The 21,512-nt window shown below is 46.2% G+C and overlaps 1 protein-coding gene across 1 annotated transcript; it reads right to left on the reverse strand.

The window, feature by feature from the left end:
• Window positions 1–1,270: 1,270 nt before the first annotated feature.
• Window positions 1,271–12,167, reverse strand: LOC310863985 (T-box transcription factor TBX1-like; the record flags this gene model as incomplete). The annotated part of the gene is made up of 6 exons (XM_083772518.1): window positions 1,271–1,342; window positions 2,090–2,245; window positions 2,537–2,708; window positions 9,940–10,041; window positions 10,691–10,842; window positions 12,030–12,167. The coding sequence occupies 6 exons, from the start codon at window positions 12,165–12,167 to the stop codon at window positions 1,271–1,273; spliced, it is 792 nt and encodes a 263-aa protein (XP_083628644.1).
• Between the last annotated feature and the right edge of the window lie 9,345 nt (window positions 12,168–21,512).

Raw genomic sequence — 21,512 nt, forward strand, 5'->3', positions numbered from 1 at the left:
AGTGCCTCCCCAGTGTCTGCCCAGTGTCCCCCCAGTGTCCCCTCAGTGTCTGCCCAGTGTCCCCCCAGTGCCTCCCCAGTGTCTGCCCAGTGTCCCCCCAGTGCCTCCCCAGTGTCTGCCCAGTGTCCCCCCAGTGCCTCCCCAGTGTCTGCCCAGTGTCCCCCCAGTGCCTCCCCAGTGTCTGCCCAGTGTCCCCCCAGTGCCTCCCCAGTGTCTGCCCAGTGTCCCCCCAGTGCCTCCCCAGTGTCTGCCCAGTGTCCCCCCAGTGCCTCCCCAGTGTCTGCCCAGTGTCCCCCCAGTGCCTCCCCAGTGTCCCCCCAGTGTCCCCCCAGTGCCTCCCCAGTGTCTGCCCATTGTCCCCCCAGTGCCTCCCCAGTGTCTGCCCAGTGTCCCCCCAGTGCCTCCCCAGTGTCCCCCCAGTGTCCCCCCAGTGCCTCCCCAGTGTCTGCCCAGTGTCCCCCCAGTGCCTCCCCAGTGTCTGCCCAGTGTCCCCCCAGTGCCTCCCCAGTGTCTGCCCAGTGTCCCCCCAGTGCCTCCCCAGTGTCTGCCCAGTGTCCCCCCAGTGCCTCCCCAGTGTCCCCCCAGTGTCCCCCCAGTGCCTCCCCAGTGTCTGCCCATTGTCCCCCCAGTGCCTCCCCAGTGTCCCCCCAGTGCCTCCCCAGTGTCCCCCCAGGGCCTCCCTATAGTGCCTCCCCAGTGTCTCAGCAGGGCTCACTCACTGGTTGGTTGTGTTGCTTTGCTGGAGCTGCTGCACGGTGAAATGCTGCCCTCTAGTGGAGGATGCCATGCTGTCACAGACCTGCTGCCACTGCCATGCATCCTGCACATGCACACGCGCACACACACACACACACACACACACACACACACACACACACACACACACACACACACACACAAACTGCTGAGTGTACACAGAGGTCAAAGTTCATTAATCACAGAGTGTGCCGTGCTTTTATCGGTGTGTTCCAGTTGACACACACACGCACACACACAAACACACACACACACACACACGCACAGCACTGTGTCACCATTTCCACGTAAAGATCCGACAGTAACATTAACTAAAGTAAAGTAAATATACGCAAGTAAAGTACTTGAGTAAAATCTGGAGGTACTTTTACTTGACTTCAGTTAATAGGTCATTTTACAATGCTTTATGCTTTACACTTTTTAGTGCACTACGTATTTGTAAGGTTGTTTTTTCAGACAGACACGCACATTTTGAAATGCATTGTTACTGTAAGTGATGTTTGTGTCATGGATCTCACCAGTCCTCTGGGTCTGTGGTCCGGAAGCCTTTAGCAAACGGATTGCTGGCTATCTTCAACTGGGTGATCTGTGAGAGAGAGAGACAGACAGGCCAATAGAGAGAGAGACAGACAGGCCAAGAGACAGTGAGACAGACAGGCCAAGAGAGAGAGAGACAGACACGCCAAGAGAGAGAGAGAGACCGACAGGCCAACAGAGAGAGAGACAGAGATAGAGAGGGATACAATACTAGCAGACCAAAAAGAGAATAGCATTTAATTCAATTCATTATAAAATATTCAAAATATTATAATAATAATATTTACCCGCGACCCAAAGATAGGTCCAGAACCAGTGTTTGGGAACTATATACTGATACTGCGTGATGATGTAATAGTGTGTTGTGTGTAGTGTCTTCCTGTAGTCTGATTTAAAGGGATTGTGACATAAAAAAAAAGGTTTTGGAATTGTTCTTGATTTTTTTTAGGTTTTCTAATCTCAATTGCACCCAAAAAATGAACTTTTAACATTCAGTAGATTTTCTGTGATCTGGGGTTTTCTGGCTCAAACAGGTGCTCTGATTTGCCGGCAGTAAGTGACATCACTTACTGCAAATCCCATATATGTCAATGGGATTTGCCAGCAGATGTCACTGTTTCACTGTGTTGCCTGTTTTCATTGTAGCTCAAAAGGCCCAAAAAACCCCAAAGAAAACTTCAGACCACAGAAAATCGGGTCTCTGTACGTACCGGGTGGTTCTGTGAATGCTATGAAGCAGGTCTCTGTACGTACCAGGTGGTTCTGTGACCGCTATGAAGTTTGTCTCTGTACGTACCCGGTGGTTCTGGTAGGCTGTGACTGCTATGAAACGGGTCTCCGGGAAGAAGAAGGAGCTGAAGTTCCTGTGAGCGTGCAGCTGGCTGTCTGGGCCCGGGTCCACGTAGACCACATGGAACCGAGGCTGGTAGCGGTGCATGGAGTTCAGGATCATCTGCATAGAGAACACAGAGACACTGGTACTGATGCAATGGAGTTCAGGGGTGGAGTGGCCGGATGGTAACCATAAGGTTCAAAGAGTTAGTGTCAAAGTGTCCTTGAGCAAGACCCCTGATTGCTCCCGATGTGCTGGTTGGTGACTTGCATGGTTTAATTCCGCCGAAATCGTTGTATGAATGTGTGTGTGAATGGGTGAATGTAATGTACAATGTATGTAAAGCGCCTTGGATAAAGGCGCTATATAAATACACTATCATTCGGCAGGCAGGCAGGCAGACATACTGACATGTCCGTTATCATCCAGCAGGTTGTTGGTGAGCTTCAGAGCGTCGAAGGAGACGGTCTGTTTCATCCACTGAGCTCCTCTGGCGGGAGAGTCCGGGTGGAAGTGCATCCTGCCCGGAGCCGCTACGTCCCCGCGGCCCGCCACCAGCCACGACGAGCTGTGGAACGCATACCTGATGACCACGGGAACAAACAAAACATACCTGATGACCACGGGAACAAACAAAACATACCTGATGACCACGGGAACAAACAAAACATACCTGATGACCACGGGGACAAACAAAACATACCTGATGACCGCGGGAACAAATATGTTGCATTTATATAGTGCCATCCAAAGCGCTTTGAATCGTGCATATAGTGCTTGGAAAAAGAATCGTGTTATTATATTTTTCCATGTCACCCACTGCTAGCCTCGGAAACCCAGACGTTTTATTTCCAGGGAGAAAAAAAAAAGTCTGGGACCGAGTCCACTGCTCGGCATAGAGCAGCGCAAACGTCGATCACTCTCTGCTGATTTCTGATCGTCTGCACCTTTGTTAAATTTACGCACACACGCACACCTGCCCGTACACACACACACACTCCTCTCTCTCTCTGTCGCTCTAATTAATTAGTCTCATGTCCAGCAGCTGCGCACAGTTTCTCCCGGCGGATTCTGCCGGGAGCTGCCTATGCCATAGAAAGTAGCCCCTCTCGGGACCCTACGTAAAGCTTTTCTGAAATTTTTATGAGTTTTACGTAGGGTCCCTGTTCATGACTATATTTTCGTATGGAAATCCCTGGACACGGATGTAGCAATTCTCTCTAAAATAGGATCTGCGCCAAAAGACGGCGTTATTTTACTTGAGTTATTCTGAATTCGGGAACTTTAACCCATTCTGACCGGGCACCCATTTTGGTGTCAGCATCATGTTATGCTTTAGCTATTTAAAAATAGCAGATCTATTTTCTGCTATTTCTGCTATTTTTGAAAAATCGAAGAGCGACTGACATTTTTTAGAATCTGATCTCAGGTCAGAATGGGTTCATCAGACCAGTGTGTGTCCGGTCGGAAACCTCGTATGAATCTGATCTCAGGTCAGAATGGGTTAAGTAGCTATACATCCCGCTGCGAATATCTCCTGTGGCGCGGAAGCCGCTAAGTATTTTTAATCTTTGTTTGACCGATTTGGTCGCTTTATTTCTTCTTGTTTGTTTACCGTTTATTGTACCGCCTCCCGGTGTGCGGTTGGCTTGTGCGGCTACGTCCCTGCCTCTGATCTGCTCTGTCATAGCTATAACGCCACTAGCTAGCCAGATAGGCGGTACAATGAGGTGTCAATAAACAAGGAAGGAAGAGATTAATCCAAGCTTCCAAATCGGGCAAACATAGATTAAAAATACTTAACGGCTTCCGCGCCACAGGAGATATTCGCAGCGGCATGTATGGATACTTATACTTCACATATTCAGAAAGCCTCACACTGAATAATATCGTCATAGAGCGCGGGGAGCCACGAAACATGTTGTTTATGTTTTTAAATGGGTGCGTCCCAGGTGGCATGGTAGCAGTGGAACAGGACCCCATGGTCTGGGTCGAACAAAATGTCAGAAATGAGCATTTGCGCCTGTCGTAGACATGCGCAGAGCAAGTTCAGTCAGGGAACCTCAGTCAGCGCGCCGGCGCTCTCATCCACATGATTCACTCAGCCAATCACACGCTCACCCAATCTCTTATACCGGCTACTTTAACTGAAGGTTTTGCATTCATCCTCCTGCTTGCTTGCTTGCTGCTGCTTTTTGTATACTGTGCGCTGCTGTATACAAAGTGCTCAATTCTACGACTGCTGCTAATGTCACCAGTCTCGCCATTGCTGTGGCGTCTGGGCGATTAGGCTATGCACTAAACGTTGCTTTCATACAATTCTGGTAAGTCAGTGAGTTTAATTGGTTGGAAGAACGTGCACTGCTTTTGTTCACCGACGGAAATAACCTAGATTAAGTTGAAGCTGCTGCTTAAATGTCCTCCTCTGTTGCCATTTGTATCGTTGTGCCTCGATCACACCGAGATCGTTTTTTTTTGTTAGCCAATGAATTTCACGTCGGGTCCTGTCCTGCTCACAGCACTAGTCAAGGAAGCAGCTTACTTGCCGTCTGCTCTGCTTTCCGCCGTTCTTCACATGTAAATCCAGGCCAAAGTTTATAATCCGTTTTATGACTGGTCACGCTTGGTGCGCATTCTTGTCTTGGCTGCTACTAGTCAATATGTGGACGTAATATAGATTCAAGGCAACGGGATTAAAAGCATGCATTTGTCCACAGTGTAGAGTAGGAGAGTGGCAACACGCTTTGTATAGTTCCAACATTGTTCCTTGGCTGGAACTATCCCTTGAGATAGAACGAGCACTTCCGCATTCCATTGTTGCCAAGTGAGTCAACACTAATGTCGCCACTATTACTAGTTTACTCGGAGTATGTCCGCATCGCGTCTGTCAGGTATGTTGCCACGTCTGCACATTAAAAGCGTCTTGGGCTTGTTTTATTTAAGTCACTTGCCGGGTCTGTTGTTGTTTAAACCCGCGGTTCATTCAAGGCACCCTCAATTTTATATGATTATAAACTTATTTGACGTCGTTGGATTGTTTTCATAATGATTCAAGATAGTTTTGTGGCTTGTTTTCGTTGACCCAGCTGCTTGTCTCTTCCAATATGGCAACACAAGTTCTCTGATCAGAATGAAACGTCCAATGCAGCATCAGTTAGAAGTAAATGGAGTTGACCAGAGCAACTGAGAGAGCATTGAGGTTGCTCTTGGTTGCATAGGCCCACATGGCACTTGGGTCCCAAGGAATATTTCAGTGTGAATTGTACCGTATCATGCACCTAGTGTTGGGCAGAGCCATGCTGGATATTATTATTTTTATTTTTTGGCTGGAGGAATCAATATCATGCCATTGATTCATGCTAACTACCTATAAACTAATTGATCCTGCTGTTCAAATAAATGATTTACCTGGCTATAAGGTGGATGCTTGCACATTCAGGAATCTCAATTTTTTTTTAGTAGGCCTATTATGAGGTATTTAGGATGCGAATTGATAGTGATAGTGGGTGCCCCCCCGCCCCACTGGCCCCAGTGCGGGAGCGCACTCGTCCATTTGTTTGCATTGCACAGTGCGCTATTTCCGAACGCGCCCATTGTGTCAGTGGGTGCTTCAGGCCTCAAGCACCCCGACTCGATGCCTATGCCTACTCTTGGAGAAATAGGCGGCAAGGGTTACAGCAGAGCCATCTAATAGAAGAGTTACGATGAGCGGGCAGAAACCGAGCACTGTTCATGCAGCCTGAAAGGCGGACAAGTGGAGTTTCAAATACATTGTTTTCAACGACGGCAGTGCAAATAAGAAGCTATTTAGGCATGTGTGCAACATGACATGTTTTAAAAGTATTATTCAGGACGACTAAAGTCTCTGTAATGTGTTTGTCATACGATTACTACAAACAATCTAAAATAATGGATTTAAGAATACTAAAGCTGGGCTGTTGCCTGGGTCAGGCATTTCTGCCTACTTCTGTCCTTCTACCCATTTGTAGAAGAAGAGCCGCGCCATTGAACTGGCCCCATGAAGTGAACTGAGTTTCGTAACTCCGTCTTACTCTATGGGTCTGTTTTACAGGTAAGTACTTATGGTGCTCCAGGGAAGTGTTTAACATTAAATAAAACGCACAGTCTGTCTTTAAAGACAGGAATTGGCTCATTGCTAACATTTCTGCTATGCTTAGCCCAGGAACAGAGGCGTCGTGTTTCCTATGCTCAGCCAGGAAAAGAGGTATGGCGTTACCACGCTGCTAACACTGCTGCTAAATGATTGATTTGAATTCTATCAGTGTTACGGCTTAGATGATACTACACTGTGACTGAAGCTAATTTGCCTTAACGTCAACTTTAGCTATATCCATGTCTTTTTAAAGCGATTCATAGCTGTTCTCATGCTGCTTCTGTCTCCATTTCCTGAGCGACAGCCTTTATACTGATGAGATGAACCTTGGATGCTGGGAAGGTCCTCCCTGTGGGTTGCCGCATACAGTCTTCATCGCAGCTGCAGCCATTATCGGATAGGCTCACATTGGTGGTATACGTGGTTCTGCTGCTACTGAAACCATGAGGCAGGTCATCAGTTAATCAATCCGCATCTTCACCTAGGCTGCTTTTGTTCTATTAATTCTATATTCACATGCAGTCGCTCAGCCACCTAAGTAGTGTTTCGGTTGAAACATCTGTATCCTTGATATGTTGACATGGACGCAGCTCCTTCTACGGTCTTGGGGGAAGAGTATGAAGGGAGATGGGTTGCAGATAAATGGCTGAATTTAATACTTGCCGGCAGATGCAAGTCTTCCGTGTTATTTGAGCTACCTTATAAGCAGCGGTAGCATGCTTTGGTCGGATAAAAACCTGGGATGGGAAACGGATCAGTCATAATGAAGGGATCTGCATCACCCATCAATAAGGACGCTCCTCTGTTCCATCTATCGACACGTTACTCAGTGGTATAACTTGGATCTGTGTTATGGATTATTTCATTCTAAGAGCTGTCTAATTCCAGGTTCGTCAACGTAGAGATGCTTGTCCTGTTTAATTTCATGTTCTAGCTCAGAGGCCATGCTGATGGTTTCGAAGCTGCCTGGTAACCTTAAATCAAACCATGGTAAATTATTCCTGCCTTCTCTTAATTGCAGCTGCAAGCTCATGAGGTTACAGTATGTTGCAGGGTCCTATTCATCTTTCCAAGTTGCTTTCTGTGTATCCTATCATAGTAGTGCTTTTAGTTAATTGTTTTAAATCTCAAAGGCATTATAACTGGCGTTCAGCTTTACTCCAGATTTTCAGTGATTATTTGTTTAATACCTTCTATGTGGTGAATCCTATGCATGATATTTCCACTTCTGACTTTGCTTGGATGCCCACCATAAAATCACTCAAACAACTCATTTCATTTGTGACAGCAACTAACACTAGTCTTGTCCTCTCTCTTCCATGCCTCATTTTCTGCCATGCTGTCCATCCGCAATGTCATGAGCCCCTATTCATGATGGATTCCGGGAAGCCATGGCCGGTCCTGCAAAAGCTGCTTCTTCTGCGTCAAGGCTGTGGGCTGCCTCCTAATCGCTACACGTCACACTCTTTAGGATCGGCACAGCAGCACCAAAAGTTCCAAATGCTACACTCTACAAGCTTGGGCTGGTGGTCTTCTGCAGCTGATGAAAGCTATGCTCTGCTAAACTTGAATGCTTTTTTCAGGCTCAGAACTAATGAGCTCTGAATTATGTTGGTTACGTTGCTGCTGCTACATGTATTCATTATTTTGCTCCTTATGCTGCAGGATCTTATTAATACTCTTAAAACAGTTTTTCTGCATGATCTTTCTGTTTCTTAGGCCGGTGGTCTCTGCTGCTTACGAAAGCTATGTTAGACTAGTCTTGAAAGATATTTTACAGGCTAAAATACTAACTAGTCGCGAATAGTGTGTTATTTGCTACAGATTTTTCTTACTTACTACAGAAGTACAATTAATTCTTAAAACTGTATTTTGCATATTACTGTGGCAGAACTTGCAGCGTTGCCGCATCATGATCATGCATGCGATCATGTTGCACGCTAAAATTTGCAGCTCCAGGTGGTAGACTACTGGGTACTGATTTCAGATATTAATGATAACGATAGAATGTCCCTTTCGGTGATCCTGGTCGGGTTGGGTTATTTGCGCAGTGAACCAGGACACCGTTTAGGACTCCTGGATTTCAGGGATCAACAGGCGCTGTACTGTTGAACACATCGACCTAGTCATCACATAATGCTAGAACAGGCGCTGTACTGTTGAACAGGCGCTGTACTGTTGAACACATTGACTAGTCATCACATAATGCTAGCATGACCTATGCCTGATCTATGACCCATGTCTCTGCGTGGAATGGATATCGGTATGGTCTTCCTGTTTCAGGAAACAACAGGTGCTCTGTTGTACACATGTATAGCTTAGGGTTGGTGATGATCTGCTTTTTGGGGGTTTCGGATGTTTCGCGCTGTTGGGGGATTCAGAGTCCCTATGGTCGGGACTGATGCGCTTGACCTGAGTACCTAAAAAGCAGATCCAATACATCGCCAAACCATAATAAATATATTGCATTGACTATCCTATATCAATAAATATATATATTACATCCTCCTTGAGTTGTCTGACTGAAATGAGCATTTGCGCCTGTCGTAGACATGCGCAGAGCAAGTTCAGTCAGGGAACCTCAGTCAGCGCGCCGGCGCTCTCATCCACATGATTCACTCAGCCAATCACACGCTCACCCAATCTCTTATACCGGCTACTTTAACTGAAGGTTTTGCATTCATCCTCCTGCTTGCTTGCTTGCTGCTGCTTTTTGTATACTGTGCGCTGCTGTATACAAAGTGCTCACCCACCTCCACCCCAGCTACCACCTGTCGTTTTGGATCTACTGTTTAGGTACGGGGGATTCAGAGTCCCTATGGTCGGGACTGATGCGCTTGACCTGAGTACCTAAAAAGCAGATCCAATACATCGCCAAACCATAATAAATATATTGCATTGACTATCCTATATCAATAAATATATATATTACATCCTCCTTGAGTTGTCTGACTGAAACTTCAGTACCATTGGGTTCTGCTTGGAGGGCTACCATAGAAAGCATAGGTGAGTTCCAGGCTACCCACTGCTAACTAAAACAAAATCAAAATGTGCTGTCAAATTGATGTTACCAACAAGAATCTGTATGATGGAATGCCAAAGGGTGAGCCGGAAAGTATCAGCCAGCCAGACAGGAGAATGAGACTATAGCAGGACACTGTCAAACAAGAGCTGCCAGCCAGCAAACTGGTGCTGTGGGAACCAACACACGGGCACCGCTCGCTCACGAGGATGTCCCACATTGACAATTATGTGGATTGTTATGACCCTGCGGGTCATAATGTGTAGTTTCCTGTGTTGCTCTCTTTTTCCCCTTGGTGTGGTGTTTGTGGAGTGACTGATAGAGGACAGCTGGGGTAAACATGTGTGATGAGTAGTCAAAATCTACGTTTTGTGTTTGTAAGCTAGCGTCCCCACCCTGATCGATCGGTAAGGCCTATTGTAATTCATTGCAATCCTAAAGTCTTAGGATTTTATGTGGCCTGTCTGAATTGGGAACTGGGTAGGAGGGAGTCCCAATTTGTTGTTGCGACTTAGGTTCCCCTATAGGCCGGGTCGTAATAGGATGTACTCGGGAACGACACAGGAGCGCAAAGCACCAACGAGCTGGCCGGATGTATGGACAACCGGGATGACTGGAAGCGACGATGGAGGGCTCGTCTGAGGACCACCTAGAGAGGGGAAATCACCAGTGACTCACCGGTATCTCTTGTCATCGACAGGGACAAAGTCCATGAGCAGAACGTATTCAGCCTGCGGGTGCATGCCTGAGATACGGACCTGGAACGTAGGGAACATCCTCCTGTTTTTGCAAAGACAAGTACTCCAATTAGTTACTTAAGCTTTTAACTCAAATATTGGCTTCTGGGGTGTCTCTGGAACAACATTATTTTCAAGATGGGGGTCGGCAGCCAAATACAGATCATTCTGGGGCTCCTTGACATGAACAAGGTTGAGCACCACTGATACGTTTACAAGTGCAGGAGTATTGGCATGGAAATGTACTTAAAAGTACCAAAAGTGGTAGTAGAAAAAACAATAATTGATCAAATTAATTGCCAGCTGCACTGTTATTATTATCTGCGAGGGTCCGCTATAACTGCCTCTGTGTCAGTTTCAGTGCTGTTGTCCAGCTTTGAGTAAACGCAAACATTTTGCTACCGCCACGCCACCTATGACTAGCTTTGAGTGTAACATTGTGAACATTGTGATTGGCAAATTGTGATTGGCCAGAATGAGATGATTGTATGATGATAAGAGCTCCCCTCACTTCACACGGGTGTGATGTTTACTAATAATCTACAAAATATCTATAGTATAACTATTTGTAATAATTGTAGTGGAGTAAAAGGACAATATTTGGATCCGAGATATGGGGCAGAAGTACTGGAAATGGGAAATACTCAAGAAAAGTATAGCCTACACAAAGTTGGCATGGTGAGCCTACATACCTGCCAGCCTTGGTGACGATCATCTCGGTGCCCAGCTGGTCAAACTGCTGCCACAGAGAACACATCTCCAGTTGAACTCTGACCCTGCTGACCTGCGGGGCTTTAGAGCACGACGAGACTGAGACCTCCGATATGAGACAACTATGAGACATCTGATAGAGAGGGGATGAAGAGGAGTGTATAGCCCCCATGATTACATTAGATTAAAAGAATTATCGTGGGATTTAAAAAAGAAAGAAAGAAACTAAAAGATGACTTACTGTGTGGCACAGAATGATGACCGTCTTGTTGCAGCTTTGGGGTTTCTTTCACCGTCTGTAGGTCAAACCATAATCTGACCCCCCCTCCTCCAAAACAAATGTCCAGCCGATCACTTCTTCACCTGGACAGTAGCCTATAGCACAAAACGAATGTCCACTCTGTTCTCAACGGATAGCTTTGGTTGTCTTCTCTCCAGCAGAGGTCCAGAGTCCAGACTCACAGTCTACACACAGCAGCCATCTCGGTACTAGGCAGTGTGACTGCATGTGTTCCTGTGTTGATCGGTCTGACCGTGTTTGGAAGAAACGCGTGCTTTTATATATCTATCTCTACACGCCCTGGGAGACTCTGTCCCACTGGAGACCTCCAGTCCTCATCCATTACAATACTCATACAGACACTGACACCATGCAGCCACTAATCACTATCCAGTGAGTGGTGGAAGCTGGTAACTAAATATATTAGACTACAGGGATGTCCCGATCACCTTGTTGTCTTGATTCCCGATCATTGGATTTTGAGCATCTGCCGATGCCAATCTTTCCCGATCCGGTATTTATATTTTATAGAACACGTTTGTGCCATATCGCAATACAATATTCCAAATCACAGACAATGTCCAGTCTATGATATGGATATAATATTGATACTAGGGATGTCCCGATCAAGCTTTTTGGCTCCCGGTCCGACCCCCGGAACTATCTGGCTGCGGACTCCCATCTGAAAATATGTCGTTCCAGGGACCCTCCCAGAATCAAAGATTTGAGTTATAAACGTTCGCTCTGAAAGTATTCAAAGATTTGCACCACATTTAAAATAAAATAAAATAGCAGATCTACAAGCTCGTACATTTTGAGGTGTTTGTACTTGAGTATTTCCAATGTCCAATACTTTTACTTCCACCTGTCTCAGAGGCAAATATTTTACGTTTACTCCACTACATTTATTTGAAAACTTTTAGTTAGTACAGGTTACTTTGATTAATTTATTATTATTACAAAACATACATTAACCACTTCAGAATACATACATTTCTGCCATTTGAAAATAGACGATCTACAAGCTTGTATAGCGACACTTTGACGTTCCCCGGCCTGAGAGTCCTGGGACTCCAGGGACGCCCAATGGGGACTCCAGGGGCCTGGGACTCCAGGGGCCCAGGACTCCAGGGGCCCAGGACTCCAGGGGCCCAGGACTCCAGGGGCCCGAGAATCATGGGACTCCAGGGGCCCGGGACTCCAGGGGCCCGAGAATCATGGGACTCCAGGGGCCCGGGACTCCAGGGGCCCAGGACTCCAGGGGCCCAGGACTCCAGGGGCCCAGGAGTCCCGGGACTCCAGGGGCCCAGGACTCCAGGGGCCCAGGACTCAAGGGCCCAGGACTCCAGGGGCCCAGGACTCCAGGGGCCTGGGACTCCAGGGGCCCAGGAGTCCCGGGACTCCAGGGGCCCAAGAGTCCCGGGACTCCAGGGGCCCAAGAGTCCCGGGACTCCAGGGGCCCAGGACTCCAGGGGCCCGGGACTCCAGGGGCCCAGGAGTCCCGGGACTCCAGGGGCCCAGGACTCCAGGGGCCCAGGACTCCAGGGGCCCAGGACTCCAGGGGCCCAGGACTCCAGGGGCCCAGGACTCCAGGGGCCCAGGAGTCCCGGGACTCCAGGGGCCCAAGAGTCCCGGGACTCCAGGGGCCCAAGAGTCCTGGGACTCCAGGGGCCCAGGACTCCAGGGGCCCAGGACTCCAGGGGCCCAAGAGTCCCGGGACTCCAGGGGCCCAGGACTCCAGGGGCCCAGGACTCCAGGGGCCCAGGACTCCAGGGGCCCAGGACTCCAGGGGCCCGAGAATCATGGGACTCCAGGGGCCCGGGACTCCAGGGGCCCAAGAGTCCCGGGACTCCAGGGGCCCAAGAGTCCCGGGACTCCAGGGGCCCAAGAGTCCCGGGACTCCAGGGGCCCGGATCAATACCCTGGCCCGGTATTGACTTGTTCCGCCAGTAGTAACTAGCAACTAAAGTTTTCAAATACATGTACAGTGGAGTGAAAGTACAATATTTCCCTCTGATATGAGATGTAGTGGAGTGGAGTAGAAGTAAAAGTATTGGAAATTGGAAATACTCAAGTAAAGTACAAAAGAATACGTCTGTACTTAGTTACTTTCCACCACTGAGAACTAGAAGACATTTCGTGGAATGGGCTTCAGGTGTTGACGGGTTAAGTTCCAGTATTGCGTGCCATAGCCTGAAGGTGCAACACTTGTCCTCACAGAGTGTCCTCAACAACAGGCTAATCAGTGCAGTGTGAGTGTGCGTGCGCGCTGCGTGCGTGCATGTGTGCGTGTGTCATCAACAACAGGCTAATCAGTGCGGTGTGACTGAGAGGCGAGGACAGACACAGAGAGGTTTAATTCTCCACACACACCAGGTTTCAACAGCGTACTAATTGGAGTGTCAGTCACAATAGGATTACAGAGCAATTTCCTTATTCTCCAATTTGGGATGATTTCTAAAGTTTGTATACACTATACACACATGCTCGATGTGCATAAAAAATGTCCACTAAAAAACATGGTGAAGCAGCTTTCTGCTTAATTCTACGGGCCGACGGCGTGGTACAAACTCCCACTATACCTTCGACAGGCCGCCGATCTGTAAACATTTTTAAAGCAAAAGACTTATTTATTCACTCTTCTAGTTGAGCTTTTAAAATCCTGGTTGTTATTCATGTCCTCACTGTATTGCCTTATGTGTTGTTTTATGCCGTTGCTTGTCTTTGTCTTTCGTATTGCTCTGTAAAGCTAGCCTGACTATCAGACTGCAGTCCACTCAGAGAGTGGGTGGGGTCTATGGGCTGGATCCAGGTTACTGTAAAGCACCTTGAGCTGCATTTCATGTCATGAAACGTGCTGTACAAATAAAGTTGTATTAATATAATATATGAATACTAAATACCGCAGATGTTCAGGCCTTCACGCCTATAGTTTGTAAGGTCATCTTTGCCTGTGAATGTTGTGTAGGCAACAATGTGTCCCAAAACGTTAACAATCTACAGGTGATTTAGTCGACTAAAATGTATTTTGGCGGGCCTTGATGCTGTCGTAATGACTGATTTTACACTTGCTGAAAATAGCCAATCTACAAGCTCACAATGTGTCACGCTGCGACGCGTTGTGAGCTAATAGATCGGCTATTTTCAGCATGCAACCATAAGTGTAAAATGACTTAAACTCGATATTTTGTCCACTAGTGCCTTCCTAACATTTTAGTCTATAGTTTTTATTTGTTGACAAAATCGACAGTATATTTAGTAATTGTTTCAGTCATCATATAGCTTAGTTTTCATGTAGTTTCCATTCAGATTCCGTCAGTGAAAAAACGGTCGACGAACATTTTTCGTCATAGTTTTAGTCGACGAAAACAACACTGGAAGCATTTTTTCGACTTATTCTCCCATGGCGTGCGCTAGCTGGGGTTTGTCGTGTGTTGTTAATTGCACCGCTGTGATCGGGTCACCGCTGTGAAACTCGTCCAGTGAGATAACAAAAGCTAAGCGCGATTAATATGCGTTATATTCTTTCTGTGATTAATGAATCGAAATGAATCAGATATATGTCCAAGCCCTAACATTGTGTGTAGACATTCATTGTGTCGAGTGAAAACCCCATTTCCAATGCATTGTTATCAATTTTTTTTATTTTTTCATTTATTTTCTTAAATATATGGTGTGTGTGTGTGTGTGTATGTGTGTGCGTATGTGTGTGCATGTGTGCGTGCGTGCATGTGTACGTGCGTGCGTGCGATTGCATCCCCCCGCGTCTCTCTATGATGGGTGTGTGTTGAGTGGCCCCCAGCCTGAGGGCCAGTGAGGGGCCAATAAGTTATAACACACCACCATCCTGTCAATACAGTCTGCTCTGCTCATTAATCACTGCTCAAAGGACCACGGAGCCCAGCGGGGAATCTATCCATACACATAATGGATCGGACTAATAACCATGTTCGTCCCACTTGACCTTCCACCCCGCTCGCTTTGAAGTGGAGCCAGAGTCCCTGTCCCACTGTCCCACTGTCCCTGTCCCAACGCTGCTGGTTTATGAGCACACGTGGTGGGGGAAAAAAATCTATTTTCTATCCGCACAAATATGCAATTTTGAACAATCAGGATTTCTCATCTTTTATGGAAATTGCTCTCAGGAACAGCTCAACCGATTTGGTCATATTTTGTGATGTCATCAATGTCCCCCTACTTTGTATAATTGCTCCCTCTCTTCAGTCTTCAGTTCCAAATGTTTTGTTTACAATGTCCGCCATTGTTGATTTTCCAAGCTGGCATGGAATGGAAACAAGCCTGTTTTTATCTAGCATCAGTATTATAATGACTCAAATATTAAATAAGTTGCATATCAGCACCCCCACCACCTCAGGACATGGTACTGCAGCTCAAAACAGCTTCAGAAGCAAAAAATCACACCCGTGTGAACTGAGTGCAACTCCCCCCCCCTCCCCTCCTCCTCCTCCTCCTCCTCCTCCTCCTTCTCCTCCTCCTCCTCCTCCTCCTCCTCATCCTCTTTCTCCTCCTCCTCCTCCTCCTCCTCCTCCTCTCTCTCTCTCTCTCTCTCTCTCTCTCATTAGCAGGCAACAGAGCAGCACTATCTCTCTCTCTGTTTCTGGCACAGCGCCCCTACTGGTACTAATAGTCATATACTCGTGCTCAGATACACATAGGCGGACACGGACATTGCTGGTTGTAGGAGTGGTTGCACCACTCAGAAATAAATGCCATGGACTGGTTATATCAGAGTGGTGATTGAGGCTCAAACCATTAGAAATAAGTTTGAGGGACATAGACAATATGATATTAAATATTAAAAACAGTTTTAAAATTCACGTTATAGCTGCTTTAAGTAAAAGTATCAATAATGCAAAGCAGAACTACTCCGTTACAAGTTACAGTCCGGAATTAAAAATGCACTTGAGTAAAACTACAAAGGTATTGACATCAAAATGTACTTAAAGTTGTCACGATCCGTTTTCTGCTGTGTTCTAGTGTTCCTTGTTTGTGTATTTGAGTGTTGTTTCTCTTTTATTTTGTAGTGCCCTGGTTTCCTTTGTGGTTATGGTTACCTGTCTTGTCTCACCTGTGATTATTAGTTTGCTCCACCTGTGTCTTGTCAGTCTCTTAGCCAATCCCTGTCTTGATTTTGAGTTATGTTCACCTGTGCCCTGTTTTTCCTTGTGTGTATTTATAGCCCTGGTTTGTTGAGTTCTTGTCAGTTCATTGTTTGATGTTGAGTGTGATGTTGCCTTGTATCCTGGATTTTGGAATAAACCCTCTAGCATTTACTTCTCTGCCTCTGCGCCTCCCTGTTCTGCACTTGTGTCCTATACCTTATTGATTCACACTGAGACAAAAGTACAAAAATAAGTACTAATTATGCAGAATGTCCCATTTCAAATGGCTAAGAAGCTTTTGAAAATAGCTGATCTATACTGAATAAAGAAACGTAAGCCCTATTCCCATAGGATTAGTATTACCCCAGTAGCCCAGGTCATTTGTAATAATCATGGAGGATGTCTATTTTTTTTTTTCCAGGGAGTTTTCCAGGGATTAATTTCTAAAATTCCTGGGGTCCTGGGGTAATACTAATCCTATGGGAACAGGGCTTTAGAAACTGTCTGGGGTGTTCACCATCAATCTACCACATGCATGAGGCACATAACTTTACGTAACTTCTCCATGAAAGGAGCAGTCATTCACTGCCGCTGTTTTTCCTTTTTCTGTTTTGTATACATATCGTGTTTCATATTTGTTGATGACATTGCATTATTGCATGAATTTACGCTATGTTGATGAAATGTATTGAATAAATAGGACCACAATGGTAACAAGTCCCTATATGACCTTTTTGTGTGTTATCTGTTGTCTGACTGTAGTAGCCTATACCTCGTGCTGTTTGCATTATTAGAACATTGAATAGTCAATCGATCCATCAATAAATCAATCATTAAAAAAGGACGAGGCATGGCCAAAGCATTTCCGGGGGTCCGCAGCCAAAAACGTTGAGAACATACGTAGAGACATATATTTCCCATTTATCCACATATATGCACTTATATGTGTCACGGTCCGTGGCATGTGTTATGTTTTCTAGTGTTCCTTGTTCTTTGTATTGGTTTTACTTTACACCTGTGTGCTTTTATTTTGCAGTTTGTTAGTGTTTCCTGTGTTGCTCATGTTACCTGTGTTGTCTCACCAGTACTCTGATTAGCCTATAGTGTTTCCACCTTGTCTTGTTAGTCTTTAGCCAATCCTTGTGCTGATTCTCAGTTGAGTTCACCTGTGTCCTTGTGTATTTATACCCCCCTGTTTTTTTCAGTTCCTTTGTCAGATCATTGTTTTATGTCACTAATGTTTTGCTCCTAGTGAACTCCAAGTGTATTTCTAGTTCTTGTTCTCTTCGTGTTCCTGGATTTTGGTAATAAACATCCTACAATTTCAGCTTCTCTGTCCTGCATTTGGGTCCTACTCCTAACCTGCTTCGCATCGTGACAATATGAACCTGAATATGGCTTATGCAGCATAGGCTATAGGCTATATTCTGCCTTACATTGGTATATGTTAATACATTTAAAATAAAACCATATAGCACCACCGTTAGCCTTTTCATGTCACCACAATTTGGGAACCATTGTTCTAGACTATAGCCTATACTTCATCAGTAGCCTATACTCGTCAAATACTCTCAAACCCAGAGAAGTCCAAGTGATATAACCCATTCTGAACGGGCACCCATTTTGGTGTCAGCATCATGTTATGCTTTAGCTATTTAAAAATAGCAGATCTACAAGCTCATATCGCGCCACCGGGTGGCGCGATACGAGCTTGTAGGTCTGCTATTTTTGAAAAATCGAAGAGCGACTGACATTTCTAGAATCTGATCTCAGGTCAGAGTGGGTTCATCAGACCAGTGTGTGTCTGGCGGAAACCTCGTATGAATCTGATCTCAGGTCAGAATGGGATAAACAAACAAAGGTCACAGAGAGGCGTGGATATGAAACAGTCAGATGTTTTATTGAGCCGTGTTTCTTTCTTTTCTTCGGACAAAGCAGCATTCCACAGTGTTTCATTCACATATAAAAGAGAATCAGCCGGTCATCATGGCCCACCACGCCACCCCACGCACGTACATACGTACATACATACATATACATACACATACATACATACTGTACATGCGCGTGTTCTTTCCTTCAGAGCGTGTACATTACACGTGTCAGAGCATGTCTTTTTGCTTTGTGCGTGTCTGTGTGAACTGAGGTGTGTGTGTGAGTGTGTGTGAGAGAGAGAGAGTCCCGCCATGCTGGTGGTTGCAGAGAGAAAGTGCATCAGTCAGGCATTGGCTTCGATGGACGGAGGGGTGGGTGGGTGGGTGGGTGGAGGGGAGGTGTGGTCGTGGGAGGAGGAGGAGGAGGAGGAGGAGGACGAGGACGGAACAGACATCAGATAGAGAGGGAGCAGGGTTTAGGGTTTATATTTATGCCTTGTTGAGGGCGTCGTGGATGGTCTGGTAGATCTCCTCCACCTTGGCCCTCACCTGCACGAAGGCGGGGTTGCTGCTCAGCTCCGTGAGGTGGGGCGCCACCTGGCTGCGCAGCGCCTCGGCGTCCAGGGTGCCGGCCTTTGCGCGCATGTCGTCGATGGCCTTGTTCACCTGCGGCGTCGACGGGAGCACATTTTGGATTTTAGTTTTCATAATATTCTCTTGAATGTCACATTTTATTAGTCGCCTGGAATGTTTTAGGGTCCGTCTAGTTTTAGTCGACTAAATATCATGAGGTTTTAGTCGACTAAATGTGCAGTTGATTTAGTTGACTAAAATGTATTTTTGGCGGGCCTTGATGCCGTCGTAATGGCTGCTTTTACTGAAAATAGCCGATATACAAGCTACACAACCGTTGTGAGCTTGTAGATCTGCTATTTTCAGCAAAATGGATCTCTTGTCCACTAGTCCCTTCCTAACATTTTAGTCTAGTTTTTATTTGTTGACAAAATTGTCAATACATTTAGTCTCATTGTTTTTTCATGAAAAGGTTTGGGAGCCGCTGTATTAGTGGAAGGAATCAACAGGTGTTCTTACATGCTCCTTGTACTCATCGTAGTAGGGCTTGGCCATCTCCTGGAGGTTCTTGACGCGCTCCATCAGCTTCTCGCTCACGGCCTGCACGATGGGGATCAGCGCGGCCTTGGTCTCCTCCACGTTGACGGCGATCTTGGCGGAGAGCTGGTCGGCGATGGGCTGGATCTTGGCGCGCATGGCGGCCGACTCCTCGGACCACTTGGTGGCGAGCTCCTGGGCGAGGGGCTCGATCTGGACCTTGTAGTCCTCCACGTGCTTGTCGAGGACCTCGCGCAGCTTGATCCTCTTGGGCTCCAGCTCGGCCTTCAGTGCGTCGATGTCGGCCTGGATGGTGGCGCGCAGAGGCTCCAGGGCCTCGCTCACCTGCAGCAGGGAGACACACAGTTATACAATGGGCACGACCTACTGTACGGAAACACACAGTTATACAACGGGCACGCCGGGCAAGACCTTCTGTATACGCTGTAGAGTGCAACGCTGGAATTGGGCCGCAGTGTAGCGGTATACCGCTGAAGGAAATGACATTGACGCTTTACAAATCTGTTTACATTCTCTGTGTATGAAGTATATTGTTGTGATTGGTCGAAAAAATACCGTATCCAGGGATGTTCTGACGAGTGTTCTGACAGTTGGATTAATAAAAAAAGAAACTAAATCGATTAATCTCGCTGCTCTCCCAGAGCAGAGCGGTTGGGTTGCAAGGCTAGCGGTTTTCTTGGTACATTTTCGGTTGTAGTGGCTAAAAAAAAGATTATTGTTCTTTTTAAGGGTGTTGTATAATCGTAATATTGCTTAAAGGTAGTGTAAGTGATATTTCACTATATTGTGACAGTAATCATTGCTATAGAGTGTTTGTTCAGTAACAGAAGTCTCCCCTGTCTCTCCAGCTCTTTAATAAACAGAACATACATTTCCAGGTAGGTGACTAAATTCCAGCCAATCAGGAGAGAGTAGCCATTTATCAGATACATTTGTATAGTGTTCCAGTTCCAATGCTGTCTGCTCATTTCTTTGTGTCAAACCATGTGACTTCCATTGGAAATGCATTGGGGCGGCCATGACACTTACCCTTTGTTTACATCTAGCATGCATCAATGTTGTATGCTAGATCGAAAGGTGTGAGTGAAGCCCTTACAATTCCACTTGTTTAAAGGTTTTATGACATTCATTTTCATTTATTTTTTATTTTAGGTTGTATGACCTCAATTACACCCAAAAAACCTGAACTTTGAACATTCAGTGGATTTTCTGTGGTCTGAAGTTTTCTTTGGGGTTTTTTGGGCCTTTTGAGCTACAATGAAAACAGGCAACACAGTGAAACAGTGACATCTGCTGGCAAATCCCATTGACATATATGGGATTTGCAAATCAGAGCACTTGTTTGAGCCAGAAAACCCCAGATCACAGAAAATCTACTGAATGTTAAAAGTTCATGTTTTTTGGGTGCAATTGAGATTAGAAAACCTAAAAAAAATAAGAACAATTCCAAAATCTTTTTTTTTAATGTCACAATCCCTTTAATATGTATCCTGACTGAGTTCTCTATCCTGATTGGATGAAATTGATATTATTATTGTTGATGTTGTTGTTGTTGTTGTTGTTGTTATTGTTACCTGGGCAACGACGGTATCAGTGTGAGGAGCAGCCTGTTGCTGGTACTCGTGCAGTTTGGTGGCCAGGTCGTCGAGGCTGGAGGACAGCTGCACCCTGCAGGGGGAGACAAAGAGGCACAATCACAATCAATCAGTGTCAAATCACAGCCAGCTGTCTCAAGACACTGAACATGTACAGAGCAAAGGACCGGCAGAGATCTCTACCATTGTCAGACTCTATAGGGTGGGCTGGCCTTCTGCCTCCACCGTGTCGGGGGAGAGAAAGAACAGAGAGAGGAGAGACAGGGAGGAGATACAGGCAAATTCAAGTAGTAGCGACTTACTTGTATGTCTTGTACTCTGTGTCGTCCAGGTGGTCCAGGGCCTTCTTGGTGTGGTCCTTCACTTGGGTCAGGTACATGCCCACCGCCGAGCGGATCTGGTCCAGCTGGGACGGTGCGTCGGCCATCATGGTCTCCAAGGAGGCCGCATGGGAGCCTATAATGGGAAGAGGTGCACGTTAGCAAGCACATACATAACATTGGCTTTGAAAGTTCCATTGAGAAGTTTCAAAATCTTGGATGTACAGTCCAACACCTGCACATGTTTGAATATGTACTAGCCGTTGTTCTGGCCTATACGGGGAGAGGGGAGCACGTTGGCACGTTAGCAAGCACATTCAGTAAATGGATACCGATGGTCAATTATGTACATAATGGTATAGGTAGTTCACAATCAGGGCCGGACAAAAAAAATCCGTATTTTGTTTTAATTTCGCTGTAATTTTGGGGTACCCAGCCCCCCCAAAAGAGAAAGGCAGGCAGGCAGGCAGGCAGACAACT

The sequence above is a fragment of the Protomyctophum parallelum genome (genome assembly GCF_964188405.1).
Source record: "Protomyctophum parallelum genome assembly, chromosome: 9".
NCBI lineage: Eukaryota > Metazoa > Chordata > Actinopteri > Myctophiformes > Myctophidae > Protomyctophum > Protomyctophum parallelum.